At 54.1% G+C, this 18342-nt stretch overlaps 1 protein-coding gene across 1 annotated transcript; it reads left to right on the plus strand.

Annotated features, from left to right (window-relative positions):
- The first annotated feature begins 2590 nt into the window (after positions 1-2590).
- Positions 2591-14511, plus strand: SAPCD2 (suppressor APC domain containing 2). Its single transcript, XM_066562945.1, is given in 7 exon segments — positions 2591-2674; positions 2677-3106; positions 7610-7743; positions 10856-11002; positions 11120-11218; positions 11722-11835; positions 12720-14511. Coding segments are annotated over 7 exon segments (1137 nt in total). The 3' UTR covers positions 12849-14511.
- The last annotated feature ends 3831 nt before the right edge of the window (positions 14512-18342 follow it).

Raw genomic sequence — 18342 nt, forward strand, 5'->3', positions numbered from 1 at the left:
AGGGCTGGGTGGGGTCTGAATGGCAGCTGGTGCTTCCCAGTAGCTTGAAGGAAGGAGAGCTGAATAACCACATTGTTTATATTTAAAAAAACCAAAGACATCTCTGTTTATCAGAAGAGTCTGGGCTGGCCCCAAGACAAGCTATATAGTGACCAAAAATAAACCCTCCCCTAAAACAACAACAACAATAACAACAAAACAAACAAAAAAACAAACAAACAACAAAACAAAAACGTCCAAGAAGTCTTTTCCAAGAATATCCAAAATCTCCCTAACCTCATCCACCAGACCACCCTGAGGATGGAAATGTCAACCTGTCTCAAAGCAGCTTTGTCAAAGGCACTTTGGTACAGAAAACACAGCAGAGCTGCCTTTGGCAGTTGTATCCCAGCTCCCTGTGCTGGAGCAGGAAGCTCCACATGGACAGCAGTGAGAGTATTTCAGCTGAATATGCAGACACAGTAAACACCAGGAATTGTATCTGGTATCTCTGGTTCACTTTCCTGGTGGGATAGACTGGCTAGGCACAAGACATTTAGGTTGTTCTGATTTCTCCCTGTTATTCCTGGTTGTTCCTGCAATGTCAGAGATGGGGGAGGAACCTAGAGGAAATCCCCTTTTTTTGCAGATCAAGCCTTTGCTGAGCAAAACAGCCCATGTGCTGATGCTGCCAGAGCTGAGCAGCACCATAGTGACTACCTTGTTTTTGGAGTAGGAAGTGAAGGGAAGCACTGGTTCCTTCTCCACATATCCTGAGCAGGTGTGAACCCGTTCAGTCAAACAGAGCTAAGCAAAACAGCCCATGTGCTGATGCTGCCAGAGCTGAGCAGCACCATAGTGACTACCTTGTTTTTGGAGTAGGAAGTGAAGGGAAGCACTGGTTCCTTCTCCACATATCCTGAGCAGGTGTGAACCTGTTCAGTTCAAACACAGCTAAGCCAAGCAGACATCTCAAACAGGTAGGATGGGTCTAGGAAATTTATGAAAAGAAATGAGTTAAAGAAAAGCAGGCTGTGAACAGCTCAGCTGCAGCATGGAGAGCAGCTGGAACAGGACCTTGGTAGAGAAAAAGCCCTCTGAGGGTCTCCAGAGGCTGCTGTGATTTACCTGGCAGCCTGGGGCTGGCAAGGCTGAGTCTCCATGAAGAAGTGGCAAGAATGGAATGAGAAACCAGAAGTAGGACCAAGGTGCTAAAGACACTTGGATGAAGTCTGACCTGGGCAGGGAATCAGATGGCAAAGGGAGCACAGCAAGGGCAAGGTGAGTGGGAGGGCTTGAGCCCCAAGTAGCTTCCTCCCTCTTCCTTCGAAGCCAACTCAGAGCTAAAGGGAATCACCCCTGGCTTGCATATGGCACAAGGAAGTATCTGTGGCACAGGAAGATGTCCATGACACAGGTAATCTCACAACCTGAGCCCTTGGACATTGGTTCATCACCTTTCCTGGCCATCACCCTTCTCCCACAGGCTTGCTCCCTGATGCTTCTCTCAGCATCATGAGCATCAGACCAGGGTGGGGGGGTCTGGAGGTGCTGGCATGTGGCTGCCCAGAGCCCCTAGAGCAAACTGAAGTGTCTGTGATATGGGAATCATGACACCAGGGCTTTGCAGTCTGCTGTGTGGCAATGGACTCTCTGATCGAGGGGGTTTGTAGAGGAGGCATCATCTTGCACTAGGATTAACATGCTGCTGTGTCTAACAGACACAGCAAATTTCCCTGTAAAGCAAAGAAACTCATTCTCTTACCAATGCCAGTGCATACTAAGTTTGTAAAACATAAGAGCCAAATCCTGTTTCTCTCACTTTTGTCAACACTGGTGGGTTTTTCCCTCCTTTTTTATGTCTACCCTATCTTGGGCTGGCTGCTGGCCACTGGTGCCTTACCAGCCAAGGCGCCGGGCGGATGGAATTATATTCCCTCTGTCAGCATTTATTTCCCCCATGGCACAAGATAAATACACCACACAGGACTCCTCCGTGCTGGTGCACTACATCCCCCTCCTGTAGACATGCTGCATTGACTGATGCTTTTTGGATATGTTTGCAAAGGTGGCAGTAAGAGTGAATACCAACGTCGGGATTTTCCTTGTCCCTCTTCACTAATCACATTTTCTCTGAAGTGTTTAGAAACTGTGCTTCTTTTGCATGGGTTAGTATTAATTATCTTCACAGTAGCTGGTATGGGGATAGGTTTTGAATTTATGCTGAAAATATGGAGACCAAAATATAGTGTTGACAATATGGAGATATTTTTCTTATTGCCGAGTGGTGCTTGTACAGACCCACGGTCTTTTTTTGCTTCTCACCCTACCCTACCAAGGAGGGGGATAGGGGTGCATTAGGTGTTGGGGGGATACGCAGCCAGGACAGCTGACCCAAACGAACCCAAGAGATATTCTGGACTTTACGACATCACGCCCAGTATATAAAGCGGGGGGAAGAAAGAGCAAGGATTGGGCGTTTATCGTGGTCCCTCGTCCACAGGGGAGGGTCGGGCTCCCCCCGCGAACGGAGCGGGACCCACGCGAGCCGCGGGCCCAGGGCGGGGCGGGCACCGCGTGCAACTCAAATTGCCGTGCGACCTCTCAGCCAATGGCCGGAGCACCTTCCCGCCGCAGGCCAATGGAAGCGCGGAACTCTCCGCCGTCAGCCAATAGGCGCGGGGGGCGGGGGAGCATGGAGTAACGCTCGGAGCGGCGGCGATGGCCCCGGAGCGCGGTGATCGCTCGCTCCCCGCCGGTACCGAGGGTCTTCCCCGGGTTTTCCTGCAGAGCCTGCGGACTCTTTTCGATATCCTGGATGACCGGCGGCGGGGCTACGTGCACCTACGGGAGATCGAGTCGCGCTGGCGGGGAGCGGAAGCCCAGGAGCTGCCCGCCGGGGTGATGGAGGGGTTGCGGCAGGCGGCGCCGGCCAGTGGGTACCTTACCTTCGAGAGGTTCGTACTGGGGCTGCGGGCGGCCCTGCCTGGGACTGAGCCGCCAGTGGAGGGTGGCAGCGGCGGACGGCGGAGCGCGGAGAAACCGCCAAGCCCTCGCTGTTCCGAGGAGCGGTGGGGGAAGAGCACCGGACAGCGGGAACCGGGGCCCGGCCAGCCCCGAGGCCGCGGTGAGTGGCGGGACTGGACTGGGGGCTTCGGGCTCGGTGGGGATGATGACAGCGCCAGGGTCGGGGACTGGCGCTCGGAGGTCGGGATGGGATCCCGCGGTTCATCCCGTTCCCCTGTGCCCTCCTCTGGGCTCAGAGCCAGTGGTTCCCGCAGGGCGGGTGTAAAACTCCCCCAAAGTTACTGTTGGTATTGACTGGTTTGGCTTCGCTGAACTCCGATTCCGGTGCGAATATCCCAGCGCCGCCGCCCACCCAGGGCTGTGCTTCCCTCGCGATGCGCTGGGCTATTTATAGCGCTGACAGGAGGAATTAAGGGCTTTGCCGTAATGTGTCCGTGGTTGTCCCCTGGCGTAGAGTCTGTCCTGACCTTCCCCGGGGATGGATGGCACAGCTGGGCGTCTCGGAGAATGGCTGGGTCCTGGAGACCCCCAAAGCAGAGCAGCTTCTCTGGGGTGAAGCTGTGGTCACGAAGCGGCCGTGTGCTTGGTGGGCTCTGCACTGGGCTGGCTCTCAGGAATGACTCCTACACGATATCATGCATGGTTTAGACAAAAAACGCAAAACCTGATCCAGCTTTTTGGTTTGGATCGTTCCACAGCACTATTCCCAATAAAAAATAATTAATCAATGAATAAATGGGAGAGAAGTTACCAGGGCAATATGCTCTGCTGTCCTAAGCTCTGTCCACAGGGCTCACCTGTGCATCCCTGTGGACTCTGCCCTTTCCACAGGATCTGCCAGAGCCCTCCAGGGTGGTACACCGACCCTAGCATAGGGGAGACTGTTTCACTGGCATCTTGATTTGTTGCTAGTCAGTAGAAGATGTTACAAGGAAACCAGTCTTCTGGGCTTATGTGGGTAGGTAATAATTCTTTATCTAGGTTTGTGAAGTGCTTTGAGATCAGAGGAGACAAAGTCTATGTGCAGAGCTGGTACATGTTATTGCACCACCTGAGTGCATTGACTTCCTCTACCTTGGGAAGGTCAGGCTGGTTTGCCTTTCCAACTCAGTCCCTTCTGCTGGGTAGAGAAGAAGCTTTTAAATGTGAATGAGGTTCTCTGCTTTCTATTTTTGCCTCCAGACTAAGCACTGGAGCTACATCTAAGGGAATATTATTAAGCAGACTAACTTTTCTATCATCAGGAGTGTAAATCTGGAAAAACTTGAAAAAAATCCTGCTTGGTGAATAGATAGCAGGTTGAAAGCTCTGCCCTGGGAAGGAGTGAGCAGATTACTGCAGCAGCTTTCTGTTTGCTGAGGATCTTTCCATTACAGGGTGATGTTCCATAACTGTCCAGAGCCTGTGGGCAGGGTTAGCACCTCAGCCCTTGTTGCCAGCATCCCACACTACAGGGCTATATTTTGGTAAGAGGCCTGAGTTTCAGGTTCATTCAGCAGCTTAGAAAATGGTACAACTCAGTTACTCCACCTCTTTTAGCTCTAGATCCTGCACAACTGCCCAGTGCGCCCCTCCACAGGTGGTTTCCTGGGGTGCAGTTGAACAGGTGGATGTTCTCAGCTGGCTGCAAGGGAGTTGAGCAGTGCTGTGGCAGGATATGGCTCCATCCCCACTGCCAAGATGTGTGGTGGGTGCTGGGAGCTGCCTGTGGCTCCAGGAAGACCTGTCTCCACTAAGCTGATGTCATTTGGGTGTGAGGCTACTCTGAGCCTCCAGCTGCATGTGGTGGCTTCTGTAAGACCCCAACCAAATGCGGTGAGATCATGTGTCAGTGCTCATAAGCTGCGGTGAGTGGGAGAAAATGCTCCCCGCCTGTGTTTTAGGGGAAGAGGGTGCTCACAGAGTGCCTCCCCAGCTCTGCTTTAGGTCTGAGGAGCATCTACGCATGTCAGAGGTGATTTGGATGTGACTCATGGCAAAATGGCAGAGGTTGGGGTCAGGTGGTTCTCCTGGCATGTCCAAGGGTGCAGTGAGCCAGTGGGACAACAATTCTGTTCTCTCTTCCACACTAACCTCTGTGGGCAGAAGTCCTTCTGAGGTCCCTGCTTAAGTCAGCTTCCAGCTTCTCCTCAGCCCAGCAGTGCTGGTGCAGTCTGCGAGCTGCTGCTTGGCACCCCATGGTTCCTGGGGAGCCAACAGCACCCACTGGATGCAAGAATGGTGAGGTGGATATTGAAGAAGTCACAGGACAGGGAAGTCACCATAATGATGTCCCTATGTTATGCTGCCTGGTCTTGTCACAGCAGTGTCTGAACACATCGCTCTTGGGGGTCTTTACCCCACTAGTTCCCCTGTGAGCTGGGACCTGGAGAAGTCAAGGCACAGAGCAGAAAGAGCCCAGGCCCTAGGCACTGGCTCCTCCCCAGCACAGTGCTTTCCCTCGCTCCAAGGGTGGCTTGGCTCTAGCAGCTGGAGAGCTGTTTTTGGCACTAGCTGGAGGGAGGGGATGGTTTGTAGGGGCTTCTCTGGGCCATTGGGAAGGATACTTGTGGAGAAGTGTAAAACAACCGTGAAGTGTCTGCCCTGGGCAGAGCCTGTCCATTATCACATGGCAGGATCTCTTCCACCTCTGGTGATCTGATCCTGTTCTTTCCCTAAGAACAACTATCCCAGCTCATTAGCAGGTCCTGTTTTAGCCACTAGCTTGTTAGCTCAGGTGTGCAGAGCTCAGTTGGTTGACCAGGAGCTCCTGCTTATCACGGGTGCAGTTCAGCTCAACACAGCACTGGTCACTGCTGGGTGACTGCAGCAAAAACTGTTTTAACATGTGATTGTCCTGCAGCTCCTACCAGAAGTGCTCCTGGCTTTGCCTTGGGATTCTGACTGTTGAGAGTATCCTTGGTTTTGGGGCTATTCCTCAGCTTTTTGAGAAGGACATACTACAGGTCTGCTAGGGCAATGTGTGTGGTCACACCAGTCTTGCTGGATTCCTCCCAGATAGATGTGGGTGTATGAAACCAAAGGGAGCTGGCAAAGCAGATGGATGGGTGATATCAACGGCTTTGTGTTCACAAATGCTTTGTATTCACTGATGTACCAGAGTACTTGCTGGGAGGTGGAGTGAGATACTGTGATGGACCAGAAGGAGGACTTTGCCCGTGACATGGCAACCTCTTTCTCCAGTGACACAAAGTGACAAACTGAGGTGTCGCATTGCCTGCGCCCCTGAGCCTGTCTCCTATCCCTGAACCAGTGTGACTGTGACAGCAGAGGCAGCCCTGGTACAGGGCTCCCACACCTCGTACCTTCAAGATGAAGGGTGGCTCCTGTGGCCATGGCTGCCCTCACCTGCCTCATATCCTTCCTCTCTCATGTCCATGTGCTCAGCTGAGGAAACCTGTGCAGAGGAGCAGAGGAAAAGAATGTGCTGGCCCATGTGGTGCCCACACCCTGTCCTGACACAGCCCTTTATGTGCCTGCGCCACGGAATGTGCCAGACCTGTGCCAGGCAGCTCTGGTAGAAGGATGTGCGAGGGGTGGAGGTGCCTGGCAGACACGTGGGGAGCTGTCTTGGGAAGAGGGCGTTTTCCCCAGCTGCCTGCCATCACTTGCTGGCTCCCTGCTGCTCTTCTTGAAAAGCCACATTTTGAAAGGAACTCTTGAGGAAAGCTGTGTGCAGGGAGCAGGCAAGCTGTGGGACTGAGGGGGTGGCATGAGAGAGGATGTGCTGGGCACTTGCTGGGGACTGGGGCAGGAAGGGAGGAGCACCATGCTGCTATCCAGACTTGCCTGGGGATGTGCTGGCTGCACCCCTAGCTGCCCTGATGCTGCAGTTTGGGATGGTGGGGTGTCAGGGTTCTTTTGCTTTACCAGCTCACCTAGCAGTGGATCAGAGCTGGCTTGGCTGTGACTGCAGGGCTGGGTTTCTGGTGAGGTGAGCAGTATTGGGGCTTGTATGGCCTTCACTTCAGGTGCCCAGGGAATTCCTGCCCTGGCTGACAGGCAGGAGGTGCCTGATCCAGCCTGGAACCTGCCAGTATGAACTTAATCTTCAAAACCAGGTTATGCATAGATTTGCATCAGCACCATGTGTTTTTACTAGATTGGTCTTTTGCAGGATAGGATGTTGGGGTTTTAATAAGATTGTGGAAAATCTACAGTCTTATTTACTTCATGGTTGCATCATAGACATAGTGTCTGGGCTGAATATCCACATGGCCAAGTCCATCACCAAGCAAGAACTGCCTTCAGGAGAAGTTGGTTTCCTGGCAGAGCTGATGCCACCTGAGTGGAAGCAAGGTGTCCCATGAGGACACGTGAGGGCAGGCAATATCACTAATGGTTTAGTTGCCCTGGCTGGGACTGAACCAGCTTTGCCTGGGAGCTGCTTGATGACTGAGATCTGTTGCCAGCCTGGCACAGCTGAGTCAGTCATTCCTGACATCTGTTCTGCCTGGACAAAAACAGGAGCAGACATTCAGGCTGGTGGTTTGCTCACTCTCTCCCTGTTTGCAAGACCACCTTGCAGATCATCTCACAGAAGAGGGCCTGGGGAGGATTTTGTTGAAAGTAGCTTGTGGCCTCATGCCTTCCTCTGTTCCAGGTGGTGATGCTAAGTCTGCTGGGCAGCCCCAGGGAGACACTGACTACCCAGGGGCTAGGGACACTCGGAGGCATCAGAGAGGCCGTGCAGAACACCGGAGACACACCATCACCAATGGCGTGGACTTCAGCACGGTAAGGGGGAGTGTTGTGGGCTCCCATGAAGGGGAAGGTGGGTTGCAGGGGTCCCTCACTGCTGATGCCATCTCTAGGCTTTGGCTTCTTTGCCCACCCTGCACAAGTGAGTTGTGGGACGTCAGGTAAATACTGATATTTGGATTTGAAGGTCTGTTGATGTATGTGGATGTATATTATTTCCAAGGTGCTTTCCTGAATCCTGCCAAACAGGGAGGAGGTGGATCCTTCCCCCAGAATGGGATCAGCCTATGAAGCCAGTGTACTGGCTGCCTTTCCCATGGGCAAGGTCTTGGGAAGAGGAAGACAAAAGGTGGAGGTGTGGGAACAGATGGATCTCTGGGCCTTAAGAGCGACCCAGCGAGGGTCAGGTATGCTTTGTACTGGCAAGCAGTGGGGCCAAGCTATGCCCCCTTGCAGATGTTCCATGTAGATCAGGGCTCAAATATGCAGGTCCTCTTGGCTTCCAACAGACTTTTTGCAGCAAAGCGGAGAAATCCGTACTGAATTTATAAAGGCAGCCCAGGATGGAGGAGTCTGTTCCCCTCTCTCCACCGCTGAGTGGAGAGACTTGGATCAAATTGCCCGGGTGAAGGGATCTCATTTGTTCCCAGGTGGAATGGAGTAGCTGCCTGGGCACGTTGTCCACGGGCTCAAGCTAAATTGTACTGGGCAGAGAGCCAGGACCAAGCTTGCAGGATGAGTACTTGGTGGCACGGTCACCACTGTACTTTTACTCCTTGCACCCTGGTGTCACCCTGCTCCTGCAGCCCAACAGGCCTGACCAGCGTTGCCCAACCTGTCACTGGCCTTGGGGGACACAACGTGCCCCAGTGCCAGCCTGGGGAGGGGATGTTTGTGCAGGTAGTTTGCTGGGCTTGCAGCCATGAGAGGGACCTCTGCTGGGAGGTGCTGATAAGAAGTGATAAATGTTGCTCTGTGTGTCTGGGATTGAGGGCTCTGCTTCTTGGGGTTTTGGGGGTTGGGGAGAGAGGAAGGTCTTTGCTTCCCTTCCCTGTGTGTGCAACTCTGGGCTGGAGTACATTTCAAGGTCCCAAGCTCAAGGTGCTCTGTGAGGGGAATGGTGGCCACCATGTCTTTCCCCAGTTCTGCCATAAGCATTCTTGCTCAGGGCTTGTGTTGTCTTGGTCTCTATTCCGCCAAGTTGTCATGTGGTCAGTGGGAGGCATGTCCCCTCCTTCCCTCTCTCCCTATATGTTGCCAAGTGCTGCACTACCTTTCTGTGCTTTTGACCCCAGAGAAATGGTGTCTCAGCCTTCCATGACACCCTGAGCACAGCCTTTAGGCACTGGTGCCATTTCCAAGCCTACAGAGAGAGCTGGAACAGGTTTGGGTCCAGCAAGGACTGAATCTTTGTACTGTCACCTTCCTTACCCCTCCCTGCCCAGATGCTGGGCTCCCAAGGGACAAGGAACTCTGTCATTAGACTAATTTGCCTGAAGCCCTTGGGGAATGGGAGCACTGGTGCCCATCCTACATCCTGAAGTGCACCAGGACTAGTTCCTCCTGAGCAGGGAGCAGAGGTGTGGAGGCTGCACTGCAACCCCAGGACTCTTTGCACTCTCTCATCTAGTGCTCACTCACTCAGCTGGCGTTTTTCCAGCCAGTACCTCATCTGTTGGCCCTATTTTCCCATGACCATGAGGGTGGCTGGGATGAGACCTTCCCTGAGAGGTGGAGCACTGTCATTTGTAAGCAGCCCAGGGCACAGCTCTGTCCCCTCCCCTTTACCAGCCACCGAGCATCAGCCAAGTCCAGCGCTTTGTCTGTCTCCTGCCCCAAGTGTCTCATCCTGGCGAGATGCTGCCTGTCCCCCCCGGGCTAGGCTGGCAGTGTCCCTCTGCTCTGTGGGATGCTCCCTCTTCCTCTGGTCTCTCTGCTGGCCAGCAAGCCCTGTGGGAGGAGGGCAGGACAGGCAGCAGTGGGCTGCACCTCCAGCTGGATGGGGGTCCTTGCCACATACAGCACCTTCTTCATGCCCCTCAGCAACAGCACCAAGGCTCTGCACTTCTTCCTCTGGATATGTCCCTTTGGGCCATTGGAGAAGGGTGTGAGGGTAGTTGTTTGTGTTGCAAAATATGTTTCCAGGAGCAGCAGGAGCAAGAGCAGCCCCAGTGTAATGGATGACAGGTATGGGATGCAGAAAGGCTTTGGGGCTGGCAGTGGGGACATGGAAATGCTGATGGCCTGAAGAAGGTCTTGGTATGGTCCTACTTGTCCACAGGGTTCTGTTCAGGGTCACTTCTGAGCTGCACCACTCCTGATGTTCTCCAAAGGAGGAGGTTCTGGTGCATCCAGCATTTTCTGGGTGACCAAAGTCTCTGGTGCCTGTGGATCCGAGGCTGTGCTGTGGGTGAAGGCCAAGCTGTGTTTTGGCAAAGAAAGCAGAGGCAGCAAGGCAGGAAGTTCCCCATGCCCTTGGGAGCTGGGGGAGCAGCCTTTTATTGAAAAGAGAAGGGCCATGGGGTCACAGGGTGAGGGTGATGAATGGGTCACTGCATCAGTTGCTCAGGCACCCTCATAGCAGCTCCCCGGGCACAGCAAGGCCCCCACTGCTCTTCAGGTGATGCTGGTGTTGGAACCTGAGCAACTGGCAGAGATCTTCTGCAATGAGGTGTGGTGTGCTATGCTCTGCTCAGTTTCATGTGCCTCGGGGAGTGAGGCAAACTGGGGAAACAGGGCTGCAGTTTTTCCCTGACTTCCAGCCTGCAGACTGAGCTAGACTCTTCAGTGCTCACCAAAATCCAAGTGTGTCTGTGCAGGGGCTGACACTCACACCCCAAAGGGAGCTGGGGGCAACTGCAGGCACTGCTCCTGCTGCCTCCCTGGGTAAATAGGTGAAGAAACCTGTACCTGCAATGGTGAGCAGGAGGGTAGAGGTGACTCAAGTGTCCTTTTCTTCCAAAAATCTTCCTCCAAAGCAGCATCAGGCAGCAGTCATTATCCTGCTCCTCTTCAGCTTTTCTTGGGGAAAGGGGCTGAGACCCTTACCTGTATCCACATCCCTCCACACCTCATGAAGAAACCAACTCCTGCGACTTGACAAAGCCTTGGTGGGGAGTGGGTGACACCCATGTGCTCTGTCTTGCAGCTGAAGTACATGAAGGAGCTGGAACAGGAGAAGGATTTCCTGTTGCAGGGCCTGGAGCTTATAGAACGGGCTCGAGAGTGGTACCACCAGCACATCCAGCTCATGCAGGAGCACCAGCGGTTCCTGGGGAAGGGGAGAACCAGTGCTGTGAGTCTGGGGCTTCTTCTGGCTAAGTTTGGGTTTGGAGAACAGGGCTGGGAGGTGGCCAGACCTGGAGCTGACCCCATGGTAACCTCCAGCCTCTTCTTCCTCCCCATCCTGCAGGATTTCCCTGAAGGTGGCCAGAGCCACCTGGGGCGCCTGGTCCCTAAGCTGCAGGAGGTGAACCGTTGTCTGGGTGATCTTCTTTCCACTGCCAGCAAGGTGAGAACAGGACATCAGCAGCTTGAGGTTGTTTGTGTGATCTTAGAATTCATCCTGTCCCTCCCACGTTGGTGGCTGGGCTGACATTGGAGCTGCTGCAGTCTCCCCCAGCTCTGGGAAGGTGATGGAGGACAGCCAAGAGGACAGCACAGCTGGTCCTGAGGTGGGCTGGAGGATGCTTTGGGAGGCCTAAAGGAGATCCCTAAAAAGGTACAGCCATTGTCAAGGTGCTGAGTCAGCCAATTCAGAGCAGACTGTCCTGCTGGGCAGAAGCTGGAGGTGCAGCCCACTGCTGCCTGTCCTGCCAGGCACACTGGCAGGAATGCTTCCCCGTTCTGCCCCATTCACAGGGCTGGAGACCCTGTGATGGCCTGTGTTGTGGTTTTAATCTTCTGCTGGGCTTCTCTCAGGTGTGTGCCATAGAAACATCTCACCTTGAAAAATGCCTGGGAAGGGCCACAGGCTTGAAGGCTCAGTGTCTCATGCCTTCATCTTCTCTACAGGCAGCAAACCCCTCCTCAGCACTGAGCAAGCTGGTCCCTGTGACATCCCCAGCCTCCACAGGCTCCCAGCAAGCCATCAACATACTGAAGGAGCAGAATCGGCTTCTCACCAAGGTCAGTGGAGGTGGGGGTGGAGGAGATGCCCTTGGGGGTGCTGAGAAAGGAAGGGGATGGGATAGGGCCAGGGAAGGAATGACAAGCAGTGTTCAGGAACAGGAACAGTGTTCCTTCAGCATGGCCAAACTTGGTCATCCCAGAGAAGGGGGTGTGGGCTGCATGTGGAGGCCCTCTGGCACACAGCTGTGCCCAGCTGTCTCCAGCTGCTTGCTGGGTGAGTCAGTGGCAGGGATAGGGCATTCCTGCCAGAGGGAAAAGACTGTGACAAATGGAGGTCACAAGAGAATGCAGAGGCTGCAGCTGGGGGCTGTCAGGGAAGGGATGGTCTGCCATCTCAGGCCAGGGCCAGTCTCACTGCTGGGGTTTTCTGTCCCAGCATGTGACCACAAAGATGCTCTGGGGCTGGAGTCCCTCTGCTCTGGAGCCAGGCCGGGACAGCTGGGGGTGTTCACCAGGGGAAAAGAAGAGCAAGGAGAGCTCAGAGCCCCTTCCGGGGCTTAAAGGGCTTCTATGAGAGCTGGAGAGGGACTTTGAGTAAGGGCCTGGAGGGACAGGACAAGGGGGAATGGCTTCCTACTGCCAGAGGGCAGGGTGAGATGGGATAGTGGGAAGAAATTGTTCCCTGTGAGAGTGGTGAGGCCCTGGCACAGGGTGCCTAGAGAAGCTGCCCCATCCCTGGAAGTGTTCAAGAACAGCCTTGGAGGAACTGGCTCTAGTGGAAGGTGTTTCTGCCCCTGGTTAGGGGCTGGGATGAGATGGGCTTTAATGTCCTCCTACCCAAAGCCTGTGATTCTGTGGTTCTATGAAATTTTACCAGCAACACAACCAGTTGCCAGCAGTTTCCTCCTCTAACTATCATTTTCCTCCCCTGTCTTGTGCAGGAGGTGACTGACAAGAGCGAGCGCATCACCCAGTTGGAGCAGGAGAAATCTGCCCTCATCAAGCAGCTCTTTGAGGCTCGTGCCCACAACAACCATGAGATGAGCCAGCTGGACTCCACCTTCATCTAGCACATGCCTCCCCTGCCCCATCCCCAAACTTACCTGGGGGTTTCAAGGGACTCTTGCCCTAAACTCATCACACCTGCTGCTCCAGGTGTTGTATCTCAAGGTCTGGGGCTGCTGGTGGCATCTCTGCGAGGGAGCCAGGACCCCTCTTGGGAAGCATCCCTGCCCTGCTGATGGCTTATCAGCCATGCTGCTCTCAGGCTGCTCCTTTTTTGTCTCTAAGTGGGCTGCAGGGATACTGTCCCCAGTCCTGTGACCCCCAGCAGTCAGGAGACATGGCTGCTGTCTGTGCTGCCTGTGTGGGGTGAGCTGTTGTTCCCTTGCTGACTTAGGCTGGATTTTGGATGCTCTTGGGAAAGTGATGTATCTTCAGCACTCTAGCAGCATCTCCAGACAAGCCTGGCCCTCAGAAGGTGCTGGCTCCTGCTTGTCTCACTGTTGGAAGACTAGATTGGAAATCCAAGGAGGCATGCCTGGCCCCTCTCTGCTGCCCATGTTCTGCCTGCCAGAGGCACTGTCCTGGCCCTGTAGTGCCCAAACTGGTGGTCCTCATGGCAACCACTCTGTCATGTTTGTGGTAAGGATACCATAGTTGCTGTTTACATGTCTGTAGGCTCCTACAGGAAATGAGCCATAGACCCAACCAAGACAGCTTACATCTCTGAGCTGCTGTTTTGGGCTGTTGACAAGTTGAGACAGACATCTCAGTCTTTACTTGGCTTGACCTGGCAAATACTTCCTGATGACTGCCAGGATTAGATTATTTTCATGATGACTGTGAAAGGAGAAGCGATGTTCATAGCCTGAGGATGCTCACATCAGCCTGACCTCACAGAGGGTCTTTAGAACCTGGTTTTGTATTTAACCTGGTGTGGGACAGAGCAGAGGCTGACAGGCTCTTCCCTGTGCACATCTCCACGGGAGAAATGGCAGCTCTGCCTCACATGGTTGTGGGGGATGACATCCTGACTGTGAGCTGCGCTCCTCTGCAGGTGTCTTGAGGGGTGGTGGTCGTTCAAGATGGGTCCTATTAGATGGCACATCTCAGGACTCCTCCTGCTTCCCACTCAGCTCGGTGATGGTGCTTGAGCTGAATGACATCTGACTGTGGCTTGGTACTTGGTATCCATGGTACTTTCACTGGAGATCCCATTTAGCGCAGCCTGGCCCTCTGTATCCCCAAGGCCAGGACCTTTCTCTCCGGTGTTGTTTCATGGTCTGACTCTCCAGGCATGATTCTGTGGCACTGAGCTGAGCTGGGCAGTGCTGGTTCTGCCCTGAGCTGACACATGCAGGCCAATTCTGTTCTCACTTCTGTTCTTATCTGTCAGGACTCTGTCCCATCCAGCTGTTCTCTTTGAGACTTATCCTGAGTTAAAGCTCACTGCAAGGCATGAATCCCTGCTCTGCCTATGCCTGCAGCTGGAGTGGGGATCAGCAGAGTACCAGGGAGATGGTGGAGGAGGAGCAGCAAGGCCATGGCTAGTCATGTCCCCTGTCTGCAGGAGTTGGTTGTTAGTTGTCCCCTAGGTATCAGTGCCTGCCATCCTTTTTGTGATGCTTCCTCTAGTGTCCAGTGCCTATTTTGTCTGAGGTTAATTAGAACTGACCCTTTTTATGAGGGTTACCTGGATTTAGGGATAATAAAGTGGGGTGACTTATTTAATTTATCCTCCTGTCTCTCCCTAAATCACCCCATCTACTGCTGCCAGCCCTGAAGTCCCTGACTGTCCTGTCTCTCAGAATGCAGGGGGAGCTGAAGCTGCAATCTGGTTAACAAAGAGCCTGGGGGGTCTCTGTACCTGAACATGTTTTCATGTCCTTTCCCATCACCTCTGGGCTTCTCAGGGTCTGGGGATACCCTGTCCCCTGCTGTGGGGCAGGGTCTTAAAGCCACCTGCACCCCTTCCTCATCTGTTTACTCCCCCAGAAGCTGTGCTTGAGGCTCACACTGGTCAGGCAGTGCTGGTGCAATTCACAACCTCTTACTTGTTTTTAAGTACCCTTTCTCAGAGGGTACTGCCCCACAGTGGTGGCAACAGTGGCTGGTGCTCTGCAGTGACTCCTTCCCACAGGGTCAGCCACAGGGAACCTCAGTGGCATGGCATATGTGGCACATGTCCCTCTGCCCTGTGCTGAGATGGCAACTCACATGGGGGAACCTGAGGCTCTGCCCTGATTGGGGTACCTTCCTTTCCCAGGCTGTGGGGTGAACCCTGCATCCTGCAGAGGCTGAGCCTCCCCTGTGGGGAGCAGAGCCAAGAGGGACACCCCAGTCCACTTATTGGCAGCTGGCAAAGGAGTGTCTGCCATGGCCTCTTCCGGGTGCTGCTTAGGGCAGCCACTAGTTCCAGCTGGGGCAGGAAGAGAGTTGGTAATTGCCTTTGGTTCCCATTTCATGCCTTTGCTTGAGTGTGAAGCCCGTGAGGGCTTCCAAAGAAAAAGAGTCGCAGTTCCCTTTCCAGACTGTTTCAGGGCAGCTCTCTCTGCTGCAGCTCAGAGGGGTTGTCCCAGTCCTGGCCAGCAGCACTGGCTCCCATCCCACCTTCTGTGAGACTGTGGTAGGTTGTGGGGTAGCCCTGGGAGTGCCACAGCCCACTGGGACCAGGTTTCCCCTGGGAAGTGCAGAGTTCACCTCAAGCTGTCACTCTGGCCTGGCCACACTCTTTTTAGGTCCCTGATGGGCTTGACCCTCCCCTGTGGGTCTGGGCTGTGTCCACTTTGGCACCCTTAACAGTGGGGGCTGGCTCAGGAGCCATGAGACCTGCGTTTGTGGCCAGGTCTGTAAGTGATGTGAATGCTGGGACATGTGTGTGAGCATGTTCCATTCTCTTCAGGCTTTTTCCTGTTGGAACTGGGTTTGCATAGATCTGTGGCACCTCCCAGGCTCTTGTCTCTGTCTCTCTGGGAGCCTCTCAGGAACCCTCGGCCAGTCCCGAGTCGGCAGACACCGGGGGGGCAACCCCAACACGGCCGACAGCGGGGAGACACTGTCTGTGCCCCGAGGGTACTGAGGGCACCTGGGCTGGTCGCCTTTGCAGCACAAGAGACACCAGAGACATCGGTAGAAGATAAAGGGCCGACTCTTAGCAGGGGTTAATCCAAGGTTTTATTCAGGGGCTCTGGGGAGCTCCTGCACCTTAGGGGGCCTCCTGCTGAAAGCCCCGGGAGATGTGCCAAGGTTACATTTAAAGGGAGGTGGAAACCCAAAGTAGATAACATTTTACTAACCAAGAAGTGATCCTAAGGGATGGGTACTGGGGGATTGACATTTAGGACAGCGTATGGGGCAGGGCTTGGGGGGCTGACCCCTGGCCTCTGGCTAATCACTCGAGGACCTGGACCGAAGCTTCTAGAGGGAGGGGATGGGATGATGAGTGATTGGCAGAGAGCCAGGGTGGGGGTTTGGGGATGATCTCATCCAGGGAGAGGGATTACACAGGTAAAGGGAGTTGGGTACAGTCTGGGATAAACCATTTGGGAAAAATATGGGGATACAAAACAAAATTTCTTCAAAGTATTACAAAGTATAAAAACTTTGTAATAACACTACAACATCTCTGATAACTGTTGGATCCCATAGTGTGAAGCTGTGGTTACACTGGGAACAGCTGGAACAGGGCTTTGCTGTTCCCAGCCAGGACAGCTCCTGCCAACCTACCTCACCTCCCCACAACTCTCCATGCTGGAGGTTGTCACACACAGGTGCAACACCATTGGGTCAACATGCCTGTCCCTGGGCATTTATGGTGGGTGCCAGGGTGACATTGCATGGGGGTCCCCACTGCCAGAGCCTGGAGCTACTGTCTGAGCAGAGTGAGCCCTCTCCTGAGCTCAGTCTGGAGGTATACCTGGCCCCTGGGCTGCCCAGGGATAGAGGATGTCATCCTCTGTGTCCTCAGCTGTGCAGTGTGGGAAGGATCCAGTCACCCAGCTTTATCTATTCATACTTTCTCTCCTCTCCTGCCCAGCTACATGCCCTTTACATGTCCTCTGAGCCTGGGCTCCATGCCCAGCTGCCCCTTCAGACAAGGCCTGCTGTCCCAGCAGAGCGATTATCCTACATGTCAGCAGAAGCAGACGCATCTTGGGCCCCTGACCTGCACATTCTTTTTTGCTTTTCTTCCCTGCCATATGCTCAGCACTGCCGGGGCAGTCTCTGCTGCCCTGGCCCTGCAGCCGTCCTGCTCTGCACCTCCTGGCCTTGCTGTTGTCAGTGCAACTCACTGGGAAGCAAACTGAGGATGCAATGACTGGAAGAAGACCCTGGGTCCTGGGGATGGTTCTCATTGGGATGGGGAGCTGGGCCATGTAGGGCTGACCGGACTAAGGAGGTGTCTGTTGCATCTCAGACCTGTAAGCAGGTGCTGATCATCCCTGTGATCCCTCAGTTAGAGTGTTCTCCCATCCCAGACCATGCCTGTGCTGTGCTGCTGCAGCCCTTCCTGTATCCTGGGCTCTTGCTTGTATCCCAGGTTCCAGAATGCCAACTCTATTCTCCTCTTGGCATAAACTCTTGGTATAAACTGCCTTCTGTTTTAGGAGCATCACCTGGTGCTACCCAGTGCTCCCTGTTCCCCCTCCCTGCCTGTGGCTGACACTTGCAGCACTGTGAGCAAAGGCCACTCCCAGGTGGAATGGAGAGGGTCTGTCCTCCCCACTGCAGGGTATGGAGGAGGCTGAGCCTTTGCTCACTAGCATGGTTCATTTCTGGGGGGGTTCATTTCCCATCCTGAGGGGATCAAGCACAGCATCCAGGCTCTGCTTCAGTGTCCCATCATATCTCTGCCAGAGCCAATGACTCAGTGTGGCTGTGATCCCAGCCTGGCGTGGGTGTTCACCTCTGCTTGCGCAGCCACCCCGCTCTGTTCCAAGGTACAACTGATTGAAGGCAGATACTGCCTTCAGGAGACCCATGTGATGGGGAAGAGTGAGGCTCCCAGAATCCCTGCTTTGCTCTGCAGCTGTGTACCACAGGGACAGTGACTTAAACTCCCCCAGATTACACAAGGAGGCAGCAGCACATGGCAGATACCCAGACCTGGAAAAGCATCTGTCAGGGAGCAGAGCAGAGGCTGAGGTCTTGGCCAACACCCTGGAAGACCACATGTGTGGGTTCCCTTAGACCCAAAGTGTCCCTTTGTGGGACACCTGTGTGGCAGTGGGTGCAGACAGTGGGTAGAGGTGACCCCATCCTCCTGCTGTGCCATTGGGACACCTCTGGTTGCTCCTCCTGGATCATGCTCTGGGTGGGAACAGGCAATTGGAGGGACAGAGCCTGTGCTAGGTCTGGGCTGCAGTCACATCCCAGGGAGGCATCAAAACCCACTCATGTAAAAAGACCCCTTGCCCTTCCTCAGCTGTTGATGAGGGCTGGGCACATGAACCATTGAATCAGAGAATAAGAATACCAGATGATTTTGAGTTGGGAGGGATGTTTAAAGACCTTTTTGTTCCACACCTTCCCATGGGCAGGGATACCTTCCACTATCCCAGG

This window comes from Molothrus aeneus, chromosome 19 (genome assembly GCF_037042795.1).
Source record: "Molothrus aeneus isolate 106 chromosome 19, BPBGC_Maene_1.0, whole genome shotgun sequence".
Classification (NCBI taxonomy): Eukaryota; Metazoa; Chordata; class Aves; order Passeriformes; family Icteridae; genus Molothrus; species Molothrus aeneus.